The 15,335-nt window shown below is 35.4% G+C and overlaps 1 protein-coding gene across 3 annotated transcripts in view; it reads left to right on the top strand.

Annotated features, from left to right (window-relative positions):
* The window catches only part of LOC123540632 (serine/arginine repetitive matrix protein 1-like), a 51,777-nt gene that overhangs the window by 21,227 nt on the left and 15,215 nt on the right, over nucleotides 1-15,335 (top strand). Inside the window, exons 9-11 of one of the 3 annotated variants that reach the window (XM_045325837.2) lie at nucleotides 4,315-4,353; nucleotides 5,070-5,576; nucleotides 8,145-12,685. The exons of 1 other annotated variant lie outside the window; for it this stretch is intronic. In XM_045325837.2, the coding sequence (XP_045181772.2) occupies nucleotides 4,315-4,353; nucleotides 5,070-5,576; nucleotides 8,145-8,869 (1,271 nt within the window). In that variant the 3' untranslated portion in view covers nucleotides 8,870-12,685. Of the gene's footprint in view, nucleotides 1-4,314; nucleotides 4,354-5,069; nucleotides 5,577-8,144; nucleotides 12,686-15,335 lie in introns of those variants that run through there. One more of the 3 variants, XM_045325838.2, reaches the window with a different exon arrangement.

The following is a 15,335-nucleotide window of genomic DNA, read 5'->3' as shown; positions in this document are numbered from 1 at the left end:
TGGATGGAATATCATGTCACATGTCTATGGGATGATATTCTAGTGAGGCAGCACTCAAGCTGACTAAACTACTTGATTCAAAAGAAGATCAGAGAATGACCCATTCACATTCATCATCTATATATTTTGGATTTCCGCTATTGCTATTTTTATTTTCGCAAATCTATTTTTATTTGAACCAACCAGACGACTTGTTTCAACAAGTATTTGGCTGAACCATCAAAATAGCGTCGAATGTCAAAGGGTGAGAAAATTGTGCAGTCAGTCCGGGGCTAGAACCAGGGAACCCTCGCTTACTGGGCGAGTGCCCTACCGACTGAGCTAACCGGCTGTCTGACACCTTACGTGACCAAGTCCGTACCGTGATATATTATTTCACCCAAAACACGAGGGTGTAGTCACGATGTGGTCATCATAAGAATTGTAAATATGAAAAACCCAGGCTAAATATAAAAATATAAATTTTCTAAACTTATACTTTCACATACAAAATGTTGTAAGGCTCTGATTGGCTAGCGGAAGGGTAGTCAGAACGAGGCTATCAGTAGCACGTCTTAAGATCCTAAGCTTAGCGTAATTGGAGATGTACTTTAGTCAGATTGGGCAGCACTATAAAGTATGGCATTATACTCACTACAGCAAGTAGACACAGTCGTATATATGACTGAAAAATTGTTGAAATAGACACTAAACATGAACACAAAATATCTTCCTTTCTCTGACACTTAAGTATTGACTATTCTTTATAGATGTCATCCAAAATACTCTTTTTCTTTCAATAACTGTCAGTTGAAAGGACATAAAATGGAAGTTTGCATTATAAAACTGGTGGTATTTGAGTCAGCGATATTTTACCGTCTGAATAAACTGTTAAGTTTACAAAACTTGTTGTGCTGGAAAACATAAGTACAGTTTGACAGTTGCTTTTTAAATGATCCAGTTTAACTTTATTCATGACTATACATTATGGATTTTCTCAAATACGTATGCCTATGTGCATGATCAAAACCGGTCATTATTGGCTTGTGTTTAAAAGTGACCAGGCAGTGAGATATGTTAACTGGGCAATGGTTTCAGGTTGTCTGTCCATCTGTGTGTCTGTCCATCAGTAGACACAGTCTTGTGCACACCAACTCTCCTCATCCCCTTGACAGAATTAAATGAAACAGAGGTGATCAGTAACAACAGTAGTTGTGAATGGTGCATGTTACGTTCTTTCCGAAAAAAGTTTGCAGAGTTACGGGACTTTGTTTTGTTACTATACTATATATATTGAGTCTGCATATGCAATCTTGTGCGAACCAAATGTCCTCATCCCCATGACACAATTTAATGAAACTTCACACAAGTGATCAGTAACAACAGTAGTTGTGCATGGTACATGTTAGGTTCTTTAGGAAAAATAAATTGCAGAGTTACAGGACTTTGTTTTTTGTTACTATACTATATACATAGAATCTGCATATGCAATCTTGTGCACACTTAATCTCCTGAACACATGCACACAATTGAATGAAACTTACACAAGTGATTAATAGTAGCCCTAGTTGTGCATGGTGCATGTTAAGTTCTTTCAGAAAAAAAATCTGCAAATGAATGGGACTTTTTTTTTTTTTATATATATATATATATACAATATACATACAGTCTGCATGTGCAATCTTGTGTACACCTAATCTCCTGAACTCTTACACACAATTTAATGAAACTTCACACAAGTGGTCAGTACCAACCCTAGTTGTGCATTGTGCATATTACATTCTTTTACATAAATATTCTGCAAAGTTATGGGACTTTGTTTTTTGTTACTATGCTATATACATCGGAGTCTGCATATGCAATCTTGTGCGCGCCTAATCTCCCGAACCATTGCACACAATTTAATGAAACTTCACACAAGTGATCAGTACCAATGTTACTTGTGCATGGTGCATGTTAGGTTCTTTCAGAAAAATATTCTGCAGAGTTATGGGACTATATTTTTTGTTACTATACTATATACATAGAGTGTTTGTACATACAGTCCACATTATTATGCAGTCTTGTGTGCGTCAAATTGCAATGTACTGTGTCAGTGTGTGTGGGGGGGTACATTCATCACCTTTAGTGATAGCTCTAGTTTTACCATATTTCCATGTAATTATGCAACTGTTTCACACTATATAGAGCACATTCCACCTAAAACACCCCTCTGAACAGAAAACCCCTCCAACCTTAAAACGTCTTGTTCTGAGGCTATTCAGATGAAAGAGGTTGCAATGTCTGTAAAAAAAGTGTTTAAAAGTTAGAAATAAATATGACCACTGGTATGTTAAGCATTAGTCACAATACATGAACCTGAGGGCTTGGTGTTCATTTTCTATGACAACTACACAGCATGTCTGAAGTCACTCTACCTCCACTTGTGAGTCCTGTGGAGAGGTTGCCAGTTACTGTGAAATTATTAATACATTTGTCCTTGGGTGCCGTTATGAAACAATATTTACAAGGTAAATCAGTTCTTTCAGTGAGGTTATGGAGAGTTTAAACATTAATTATAACCTAAAATACTAGTGCAGATGTTTTAACCCTTATCATGCTGGACACGACTGATTATGCCTTTGTGAACAGCGTAGATCATGATCAGCCTTTACATCTGTGCAGACTGATCAAGATCTGCACTGTTCGCCATTCAGTCAGTATCTTTTTGGTCAGCACCCTTTTTAACAGTTAATGGTACTGTCCTGGAAAGATAGACAAATTCATTTTAGAAAATTAGCATAGTAAGGGTTAAAGTCTCAAGACACGCACTGTGTAATCAATATTCTAATTGTCTTTTCTCTGTTAAAATATTCTTAAGCTAGAATGACGTCACGTTAACGTGAGGTGACATCAGATGTTTTTGCTGCGACCAAGGAAGAGTGCTACTATATTCTGTCTAATGTTTTAGATTAAGGGCATATTAGAATCAAAATAATTTGTAGCAAAACCGTGTTTTAATACTATTTATACACTCGGGCGGTAATACGTTGTACAAATAATTTCATTCGGGCTGCGCCCTTGTGAAATTGTTGAGCCCAACGTATAACAGCCTATTGTGCATAAATAGTGTTAAAACACTCTTTTGCTATAAATTATTTCTTAAATATTCATGGGGGGTGAGGGGGGGGGGAATAATTTTTGGGTGTTTTTTGTTTGTTTGTTTTGTTTGCTGTTTTCAGTCCATGACATATAATCCCTGGGAATAAGGAAAATTAACATTCACTTTGTCCGCAAGTGCGCCAATAAGAAAATTGTTTTAGCCTAAACCATAAGATTTCTTGCCCGAAAGTAAAATGATTTAACTGAAGAAAATTGGTACATACTGGTAGTCTAGATAAAAGTAAGGTTAACTGAGCACTGTTCATAGCTATAAGACTGCTTTTAAATAGCATTAAATCCTGTCAATCAAAGTTACCTTTGAGTTAATGAAAACTGCAATGGAAATGATGTAGTTACAAATTATTTATGAACATTTCTGTTAATTTTGAATTAATCAAAATTGTTAAAGGCACTGACCTCCAGATTTGGCTAAAAAATAATCTTTCTTTCAAATTGAAATTTGGTCATATTATGAACATTAGAATATGAATTTTTGTTTCTAAAATATTTTTAAAATTCCAAATCAAGAAAAAAAGATGACCGCTTCGAGAATCAAACCCTGGACTGCCGTGGCAATAAAGGCATTTTCCCGTCGTCGTAACCAATAGCACTATAGCTAAAGTAGTGAATAATGACTTCAAAATATGGATATTTATAATCGAGACAGTTTAACTGGAGTAAAAGCGTGACAAACGCTTTTAGATTTTCATCGTAAAAAGTAGTAAAACCAGCAAATTCTCATATGTTTCCATAACAAAGTTTGTCTGTAATTAAGATTTAAAGCCTTCTTAAGAAATATAGCATTTATTTCAAGATATCTAAAAAAAAAAAATTCTATTAATTTTTGTTGTCGAACCATCTGGAGGCATGCCGCTTTAAGACTACAAAAGAATTTGTGGTCTTTTTGCCAAAAAAAAAAAAATGCAGTTAGAAATTATAATGTAATGTGCAAAAAGGAAATAATACTATTTCATGGCAAAATTCCATGTGTATTAAATCAGTTTTCGCAAATTTAAATCAAGTTAATTACTTTAAATTCTGTTATTTAAGTATTCAAGATGAACATAACAAAGTATGCAGAACAAAGATTTTAAATACATGAAAAATTTGTGAAGAAAATCTGTCTGCATTTACTTACATAATATACTTCATTCGTGTTTTTTTGTGTTTGAAACAGGACATGTTTTATTTCAGTCAAATATTTAGACCGCCTGGGACAAAGCACAGTTGCAGGTAAGTCTGCATAAGTTTGGACTTTGCTAGAGTAACTCCTTTACACATACACAATATCTGATCAGTGTTTGATTAGAAAGTGTAATGAAGGAACATATTTTTCTTACAAATGAGTAACCTTTAAAATGGGCACCATTTTCATTGTGCATTGTAATTTTTCCACACCATGACAGTTACAGTAAGGTGAAAGAGAGAGGCTTTGTTTTAGATGGACAGGTTTGATTATGATTTCCAAATTAAGACAAATGTATATCATTTGTAAGCCAGTCGGAAGTTTTTAAGACAAGATACTGTCGGAAAATAAGATTGTACTGGTGGCAATATCCAGGAACATTAGCAGGTGAACATTGATTAAAAAAGTATTCTGCCTAAATGGCAATGAAACTTGTAAATACATAATGGTGACCAGCTTATTTACAGACTTACTTACATTAAGATGTTGTGTCAGGAGAGCTGTGGAAAAAACATACATTTTAGCTTCACCTACCAGAAGACTCCAAACAGAAAAGGAACTTAGCTCATTCTTTAGAAAAGTTCTGCAACTGCAGCTCTTAAGAATTTTCGTCTTCATGTATTTATAAGTATTGGAGTATTTCATAGGAAAGGTGTAAAGTGAGAAATCGATAAGTCGTGTACATCAGTTTTAAGGCCTATGAATTGTTGCCAAAGATGAAGAGCAACTACATGAAGGATAAACATTGTTGTTATACTTTCAGATGATCTAGAACTCCCTCCTGATGATGCATTAAAATATGGCAAGAGATCAGCATGGGGTCACTGTAGTGTATGCAATGTACCACTGAATTCTGAGAAACAGGCAATTGAGCATGTCAGCGGTGATCTGCATCGTTCCAACGAAGATTTGCAGAGAGTTCAGTCTTCACCCTCTAGACAAAATGTAGACTATGCTAATCACAATAGAGGTAGTCACTCAAGAGCAGGTACATCAGAATGGAGCAATACAGGTCAACGTACAGGGGACAGTGTGCAGAGGCTACGTAGTGATGATTTGTTGGAGAGAAAGAGACATCGCTCAACTGATAGCGATTTTGATCACAAGGAAGTCAAGCGTCGAAGCATAACAGATGATTTCGAGCAAGTTTCAGATAACGAGGGCAATGACTATCCAGGACCTGAATATTTCGATGGTGCAGGTGATTTAGATGATTCCTTATCAAACTGGCATGATAACAGAGGTCCACCTTCTAGGTCAACAGGTAAAAGTAAGTACTTATTGTTGGATTTAACGTTGCACTGACACATGATAGGTCATATGGCAATTTTCCAGCTTTAATGGTGGAGGAAGACCGAGGTGCTCCTCCATGCATTATTTCGTCACGAGCGGGCACCTGAGTAGAACCACCGACCTTCCGTAAGCCAGCTGGATGGCTTCCTTACATGAAGAATTCTAACGCCCCGAGTGAGGCTTGAACCCACATCGATGAGGGGCAAGTGATTTGAAGTCAGCGACCTTAACCACTCGGCCACGGAGGCCCCAAGTACTTATTGAGTATTTAATCTGTTTGTAAGACATGGACTTGAGATAAAGGCTAACTTTTACAACTAGATTTTGTTTTTCTAATTTTGACCAAAAGACATGTAAAAGTCTAAAGCTGTGTGTATGGGTGACCATTCTGAAACATTGGAAAGAAATTGCAGTAACAGTAACTGTTATGTTGATGAACAATTTTAAATGGATGCTAGCCAGTTTTTGTTCTCAGATTTTGAATGAAACATTTTGAAAGTAAAGTGTACTCTATGGCCCTATTTTTTATCATTTAACAGAATATAGGCAGAAGTTCAGATGTGTGATTAATCATGAGTACCAAGCATGAGTAATTTAATATTCTCATATGACCGTTGCCTAGATAAACTAAATAGGCAGGAGTTTGGATGTGCAAAACTGATAAAATTATTTGAACACTTAGTTCCATACTAGACATCAACTAACTTTGTACAAACTGTTTAACTACATTTTAGCATTTGGTCCAAAGGCAGTTACAGCTCACACACTGAAAGAAAGCAGAGCAATTCAAATTTAGAGGAGTATTTATAAACTAGTAATCAAGCAACTTCCACACTGTGAATAGAATTTTCAGATAAAAAAATATGCAGAGATTTTGTTATTAAATTTTGACCCATTGTTATAATCTTATGTTGCTTGTGATGTCACATCGTTTTGACATCATACTTTCATGGCATCACGCCTGTTCAAGTTAAGAATTTATTATTCATGTATAAGAAACAATTCATATCTAAGAAAGTTGTTAAGAATTTCGAAGGTCAAAATATGTTTATGGCACTGCACACAAGATAAACATTTTATTATAACTATTTATGTTTTTTATGCCCCCACTTTGTTTAGGAGTGCATATAGATTTGCCCTTGTCTGTCCGTCCGTCCGAGAATGTTGTGTCGCGCCTAGCTCCAAAAGTATTTGACGTAGAGTTACAAAACTTTACAGGAATGTTGGTCAGCATGTTTAGTTGTGCACCTGGGGTTTCGCATCCAGATTCATTCAGTTCAGTAGGAGTTATGGCCCCTGACTTAGTTAAAAATTGGTCATTTTAATGTTGTGTCGCGCATAGCTCCAAAAGTATTTGACCTAGAGTCACCAAAGTTTACAGGAATGTTGGTCAGCATGTGCAGTTGTGCACCTGGGGTTTCGCGTCCGGATTCATTCAGTCATGTAGGAGTTATGGACCCTGACTTAGTTAAAAATTGGTCATTTTAATGTTGTGTTGCGCGTAGCTCCAAAAGTATTTGAAGTAGAGTCACCAAAGTTTACAGGAATGTTGGTCAGCATGTGCAGTTGTGCACCTGGGGTTTCGCGTCCGGATTCATTCAGTCATGTAGGAGTTATGGACCCTGACTTAGTTAAAAATTGGTCATTTTAATGTTGTGTCGCGCATAGCTCCAAAAGTATTTGACCTAGAGTCACCAAAGTTTACAGGAATGTTGGTCAGCATGTGCAGATGTGCACCTGGGTTTTGCATCTGGATTCATTCAGTCATGTAGGAGTTATGGACCCTGACTTAGTTAAAAATTGGTCATTTTAATGTTGTGTCGTGCATAGCTCCCAAAGTATTTGACCTAGAGTCACCAAAGTTTACAGGAATGTTGGTCAGCATGTGCAGATGTGCACCTGGGTTTTGCATCTGGATTCATTCAGTCATGTAGGAGTTATGGACCCTGACTTAGTTAAAAATTGGTCATTTTGATGTTGTGTCGTGCATAGCTCCAAAAGTATTTGACCTAGAGTCACCAAAGTTTACAGGAATGTTGGTCAGCATATGCAGTTGTGCACCTGGGGTTTCGCGTCCAGATTCATTCAGTAATGTAGAAGTTATGGCCCCTGACCTAGGAAAAAATATTGTGTCCTTTGTCATGTAGTGGGGGCATCTGTGTCCCATGGACACATTTCTAGTTAGATTTTTTTATAACCATTTGTCACTAGAATAGTTAATATATAATGGAATAGAGGTAGAATTTGTAGACATGGTAAAATAAAACAGCCAAGTATATTTTGTTGTAGAGTCTTGATGGTTTCAGTGTTTCTTTAGCAATTGGTGCATATCATGTTAGAATATGTAATAGAAACCAACTAGCCAACTTTTATTCTCCACTTACAGTTTAACAATATTTTGAAAGAGAAACAGACTGCTATGCTCAAATATGCAATGATAATTAACTGAAAACTTTTTCTGTCTACTAACTTTGATAAATAGTATGAGATGAGACTTTCCAACAGTAACATGTCAACTTTTGTATTCTGTATCTTTTATTTTCAGGTCGGAGTGAACATTCAGGAAGAAGAAGTGTCTGGATTATCGGTACAGACGAAATGAAAGCCTTACAGCAATACAGTGCCGATTCTGCAAATTACGGGTCAGACTTCGGACTTGGTCACCATAATATCTCGGTGGTTTGGAATTGCACTAGAGGTCTTTGCCTGCGAGATGTTTTACCAACACTTGCCAAAATGAAGATTGAGGAAACAAAGCCTGATTGCATTGTTTTACACGTTGGTGTGAATGACCTTGAAAAATTGTCAAGGCTGAATTTCAAGGGCGTTGCTATGGATATGATCGATGGTATATTGGAGCAGTTTCCTGGTGTGAAATTGGCATGGAGCGAGTTGCTTCCTAAATCCAGGGGTGTAAATTCTGTGAGAGTGGCAGTTAATGATGAAATAGCAACATACATTTTAGAAGGAAATGGCCATTATATTCATTACCCAGCCTTGGATTTGATGGATCGTAACGTGTTCAAAATGTCGAAAAATGGAGAGTTTGAAATAACCGTAGAAGGGATTATCAAAATGATGCCCGTCTTGAAAGGAGGCTTAGTGTCTATCTTGAACAGAAATATTTCAATCGTTCCAGTACTGTCAAATCTGCCGAAAAATGTATCATTTTTTGTGAATAAGAACATGGGCAAAAAATTCTATTCGCGCAAGAAAACCTTTAGAAAACCATATTACTTTAAGAAGAAATTTCCTTTTTCCAGAAGGTAATTTTCACTACAAGGAAGTTCAACAAAGTATCTGAGCAACAATGAAAGTGTACAGAGACAACGGATTTGCATTTTTCTTTTGTGTAAAAAGACATGGTGTAGAAGCTGTCTTGGAAACAACAGTCCTATGATGGATATAAAATTTGCACTGGGTTTGAAGAACTCCACAATTTTTCCAATTACATGACAACAGTTCTTGAAAACAACGACAGTTGCACATGCTTCAGATAGCACCTACAACAGTTACTGTATCAGATAGATGAGACAGAGAAGACATGTCTTATTTTTGTCACAATTTGAGTTACAGCTCTTGACTGTTCACAAAGTAAAAGATTTTTGACGTGTAAGATAAGCATGTCTCCTTTTTGAAGAGTGAACTGTTAGAGTAGTTAATCATAGCAAACACAAAAGTGCTGTACAGAGATACACTGATGATGAGGTCAGAGTTCAGCAATTCCTAAACTGATTTTTTTGTGATTGATTTGAATTTTCTCATAGTTTTTGACATTGCTGTTAACATTGTCTTTGTGTTATATTACCTTCCACTTTTGATGCATGTTTCTGTGACTGAAAATAACTAATTGTAGAGAAAGTATGTGAACACAATCAGGCCAATGCACAGTCACAGTGATTCTGTTAAAAATGATATTCATCCCAAAACAAACAGATGGATAAAATTTCAAAACATGATATGTCATTCTCTGCTATAACATTGTTCTTTTGACTATTGTCTTCACAGTCTTAATTTTCTTCAACATACACGAGCCTAAGTTTTTCTTGGACATTTCTGAGCACTTTTTACCAAGTGTTGATCATAATAAACTTCTATTTTTGGACTAAAAAACACTTCCATTCAGCAGATTTTATCAAAAGTAACATTATGTATAAATAGAAATCAGTTTCATAATGGCTTGGCCATAACATTCCATAATGATCAGTTATATTTAGCATTTAATATTTTGTTGTCTTAGCTATAGCACTTTCTTTTTAGCTCATCTGATTTTTTGAAAAAAAATGATGAGTTATTGTCATCACTTGAGCGGTTGTCGGCGTCGGCGTCGGCGTCTGCGTCGGCGTTGCCTGGTTAAGTTTTATGTTTAGGTCAGCTTTTCTCCTAAACTATCAAAGCTATTGCTTTGAAACTTGGAATACTTGTTCACCATCATAAGCTGACCCTGTATAGCAAGAAACATAACTCCATCTTGCTTTTTGCAAGATTTATGGCCCCTTTTGTACTTAGAAAATATCAGATTTCTTGGTTAAGTTTTATGTTTAGGTCAACTTTTCTCCCAAACTGTCAAAGCTATTGCTTTGAAACTTGGAATACTTGTTCACCATCATAAGCTGACCCTGTACAGCAAGAAACATAACTCCATCTTGCTTTTTGCAAGATTTATTGCCCCTTTTGGACTTAGAAAATCAGTTTTCTTGGTTAAGTTTTATGTTTAGGTCAGCTTTTATCCTAAACTATCAAAGCTATTGCTTTAAAACTTGCAGCACTTGTTCACCATCATAAGTTGACCCTGTACAGCAAGAAACATAACTCCATCCTGCTTTTTGCAAGATTTATGGCCCCTTTTGGACTTAGAAAATATCAGATTTCTTGGTTAAGTTTTATGTTTAGGTCAACTTTTTCTCTTAAACTATCAAAGCTATTGCTTTGAAACTTGCAACACTTGTTCACCATCATAAGCTGACCCTGTACAGCAAGCAGCGTAACTCCATCCTGATTTTTGCAATAATTATTGCCCCTTTTGGACTTAGAAAATCATTTTCTTGGTTGAGTATTATGTTTAAGTCAACTTTTCTCATAAACTATCAAAGCTATTGCTTTAAAACTTTCAACAGTTTTTCACCATCATAAGTGGACACTGTACATCAAAAAACATAACTCTATCCTGCTTTTTGCAAGAATGATGGCCCTTTTTAGACTTAGAAAATCACGGGTAGGACAATATTTCTATCACACAAAAAAAATCAGATGAGCGTCAGCACCCGCAAGGCGGTGCTCTTGTTTCAACAGATTTTAACCAAACATGGACTGAAATAGTAACTTCTTTACTAAATTTTAATGTATGGAAGAAAAGAATGTTCAAAGAAGGTTTCACACTATGTCATTAGAAGCTGTGGATATCAGTAGGGGAGTTAACTGTTAACAGAAAATATTCAGATGTGCTAATGGGTTATCTCCATTTGGCTGGAGTTGGTGTTGCCCATGTACCGGTACTCTGTTTTTTGAGCTCTCGTTATTGAAGTGTTAAAAAACTTTTAGTCTATATTCTTTCCAGAAGTTGTGTTGTTTTAGAATTTTATTGTCAGTACACAGTATGTTTTAATATATGAAATGTTAAGCATCAGTTTTATGTACTTTTTTTTTTTTTTTTCTCAAAAGAGAGAGCGCAGATCTACAGATCGTGTGGTCGCGAGTTCAATACCCGGGCGGGCCTTATATTGTCCGTGATAATTTAATATAAGACATTGTGTCTGAAATCATTTGTCCTCCACCTCTGATTCATATGGGGAAGTTGGCAGTTACTTGCGGAGAACAGGTTTGTACTGGTACAGAGGTTAACTGCCCGACATTACATAACTGAAATACTGTTGAAAAATGGCGTTAAACCAAAAGCAAACAAAACAAATTATGTACTTTTTATAATGGTGAAACCTCAGAAACAAGCTGTATGAACCACTTAGATCTATGTTTTTATGTTCTAGTTGACTTTTTGCTTTGTGCATATGAGTATTATTGTTTGGTCTATTAATCTTGTCACAATTAATCGTCTCCAAATTTAAAGATGCCACAAAGATTCACAAGGTCATATTTGTCACTTTTATGCTTGGTGTATAATTCATGATTTTAATATAATATTTTACCAAAGATTTGTGCAAGATGAACTCAGTCAGGTCAAAGACCCAGGTCACTGACACTAGGTTCAAGGTCACACACTGGGTTCAAACTTGTTTCAATCAGTTTTTGTCTGGTCTGCAACTTGCCCATCAATGGTGGGACTTAAAAAGAAATATGACAGATTATTGTCTTACCTTACTTTTTAGAAGATGCAGCTTTCTACCCCACCACACACCATCCCTACAACCACCATGAAAGAAGGTCCACAGGGTTATGTTTGATGTAGGAGTTGTTAAAACCTGCAAAGACAATCACCCACCAACAGATTGTAAAAGGTGGCAGTGTTTCCAGAATCTATTGCATGTCATTATTAGTTAATAACTATATTGAGACAGGACATGCACAGGCATAAGTAGAAGTAGAGGAGAAATAAATTGTAGTAATCAAAACATTTTTGTGCCCCTCCCTCCCCCCTTAAAAAATAATTGAGAGGGGCACTTAGATTTGACTTTGTTCAAACTTCACAGGATTGTTATTCAGTATGTGAAGTTGTGCCCTTGGTGTTTTAATTTGGATTTTACACAGATAGACCAGAGTTATGGCCCTTGAATAATTTGAAATAATGTAAAAATTGAAGGGGTTTCACTTTAATATGAAATTAGTGTCTTAAACCAAACTCTATAATATGCTTTCTGGAGTGTTATTTTTAGCCAGTACGTGTAATTTAAGTAAATTGTTGAAGTTCTGTTCAAATTCACAACTTTGAAGGTATGGACAATTATGAACACAGTCTTGCTGATTTGCATGCCTAAGGGGAAAATAAGATGTGATTTATTTCTGTATTACTTTTAGGGCTTGCAATTTTTTAGTGTTAAAGTCTTGAAGTGTTATGTGCTATGTAAATAGTTTATGGTAATTACTGTAAATCATGTGACTTAGTTAAATTTTCATTAAAGAAAGGTAAATTTTGTATAAGTTAAACTTTGTTTTAGTACTCACCAAGAACTTGTACTGGTCACTCAGTACTGTGCATGGATAACGATTACTCTATACGGTTTTGTTTCAGTTATACTTGTAGTCAGTTTTGATCAGTTCAGTATGGTTGCAATCCAAAACTGGCATTTGGAAGGGACACAGTTTCTTATCAAAGTCCTTAAGACTTTTTTTTTTTTCCTTTGTTTGATATGGTTGAACAACCATATTCAGCAATATTTTAGATATTTATGATGTTAACAGTCAATTAACATAAACAGCCTACTGTAATTGTATGCTGTTCTAAGGGATTGACTAGCAACTTCTGAATCAGAGTTGGAGGCTTATTGACTACAGATATACTGTCTCTAGTCATCATCACAGAGGGCATTATTCCACCTTAACCTAGGAATCATACTTGTTACCTCTTAAATGGCATTTTTGTGCTCTACCTACTGAACTGATTGGCTAATGCTGAGACTTGTCAGGTTTGAAAACTTGTACAGTCTACAGAGTAAGGAGAGCGAATTGGATGGTACTGAATTCATTTATCCTCCAGATCTGATTCATATGGAAAAGTTGACAGTTACTTCTGGGGAACAAAGTTTAGTCTGAAGCAGAATACAGATGGGTTAATTCACCACAATTACGTAACTTAAAATACTGCCAAAAATTACATAAAGCCTCAGCAAGTGAAATGTGATGAGACTTACATTAACTAAGCAAAAGTATTGATTGCACAGTCGCATGGAGATGGTTACCATGGTAAAAAAAATGAATACTAGGTAATTTGTCTAGACTTCATGATTTTTCTCCTCTATGTCTGTCTCTTTACCTGTTACAGGACTTGAAAGTGTTTCTGTAAAATGAGATATTTTCAGTTGGCTAAAAGTCAATATTTTCTAATTTCTAATACTGCTTAATATTCAAGAACGTTTTAGGTTTGTGAGATGCAATGTCTGCAAATGTAGTAAGTTTGGTCAAGCACTTGCATTCCATTTATATTAGTGTATTAAAAATAAAAGTATGGTTTTCTCTGTTTATACAATTTAGCATGAAAGGTTATAGAAATATCTGTGGTACATTACTGTTCAAATATTTCTATGTAATTTCATGACGGAAGGAATAACTGACCATCTGACCATGCTATTGGGTAAACTGTCGGCTGAATGAAGTTCTGTAATAAAGTGGTTTTAAACCCCCTATGAAATATAAAATGCTATCATAGGATTTTTGATACCCAGGAAAGACTGTTGTAGAAACATGTAGGACATGAAGAAGGTTATTCAAAATAAGGATAAGTATTTCATATTTGAAGGAGAAAAAAATCCCAGGAACTGCAAAAAATCTTTCAAAAGCTAGTGTAATATGGGAAGGGTTGGTCTAGAAGTTATGATGTTAGCTATGGAAATAGAGTTTATCATCCGCACTGAGACCATAAAATCTGGAAATCCAGTCTCCATGCTGATTCAAATAAGCTGAAAACTTATGATCCAGCAGAAATTAATTAGTTTGCAGAAACAAATTGAACCAATTTCAGAGAACACCTGTGTCTAGGTAATCTTCTTTTTATGCTTAATTTAATTTACAGTGCCATTGGCCAGAAAATAACACCTGAGCTTTTCAGTTTCCAACAAACGAAAGGTCATTTGAAATCAAATATAGAAACCTGTACAATTTGTTTACATACAACTGTTGAAACATGAAACTGAAGAAAATCTGAAGAAATATTAAGTTAAAAATCCTCTTTGATTAAAAAATGAAATGTTATGTTATAAAAAATACGTGATTTATTTGGGTTCAAGTAACTTTATTTGCTTTGGTGTTGTTTTCATTTTGTTTTGATATTTTATAATGTTTTGCTGATAATACCAGAAAGCAGTCAAGAGATTGTGATTTCAACTTTAGGTCATTTTGATCAACATTCATTTTTATTGCAATTAAGAATATTACAGATTTACACAATTAAGCTGTATGCTTCTGGAAATACATTTTTAGCTTACCTCAGCACAAGTCTGCAAGGTGAGTTATAATGATCACCTTGTGTCTGTTGTACCTCATCAACAGTTTGACTGTTAACACTCTAGAGGTCACAGTTATAGCCCAATCTTAATGAAACTTGGCCAGAATATAACTTTCAATAAAATCTCATATGAGTTCTTTTTACTGGGTCATCTTAGGTCAAACACTATGTCACTAGGTCGAATCATTGAAAAGCTTGGTTACTGATCTACCTGATTTACATAAAACATGGTCAGAATGTTTGTCTATGAAATTTTGGCCAGATTAGATACCTGCTTATCTGGGGGTAAGTACTTGGTCAGGTCAGTGATACAGTATCTTCATGGCTCTCTTGTTTTTAATATAAATCTAAGAGTTGATGTAGATTTATGCTTAGTAAGCAGCTTAATTACATTTACCAGGTAATTATTATTTTGAAATAGGAACCTCTCAACCTTTGATAAACTGTTACACAGCAAGGCAAAGGAGTTGCCATTTCATGCAGTTGGTAGTGAATGTCTCCTATAATTTATGCGATAGGTATTTCAACAACAACACATATTATGTATAATGTTTTTTTTTTTTTTTTTTTTTTTTTTTTTTATCTCAACGTTTCGGGTAACGCCTTCATCAGGATAATACACAT

Source organism: Mercenaria mercenaria, chromosome 16 (genome assembly GCF_021730395.1).
Source record: "Mercenaria mercenaria strain notata chromosome 16, MADL_Memer_1, whole genome shotgun sequence".
Taxonomy (NCBI): domain Eukaryota; kingdom Metazoa; phylum Mollusca; class Bivalvia; order Venerida; family Veneridae; genus Mercenaria; species Mercenaria mercenaria.
The sequence above is the reverse complement of the archived record's forward strand: the minus strand, read 5'-3'. Positions and strand labels throughout refer to the sequence as shown.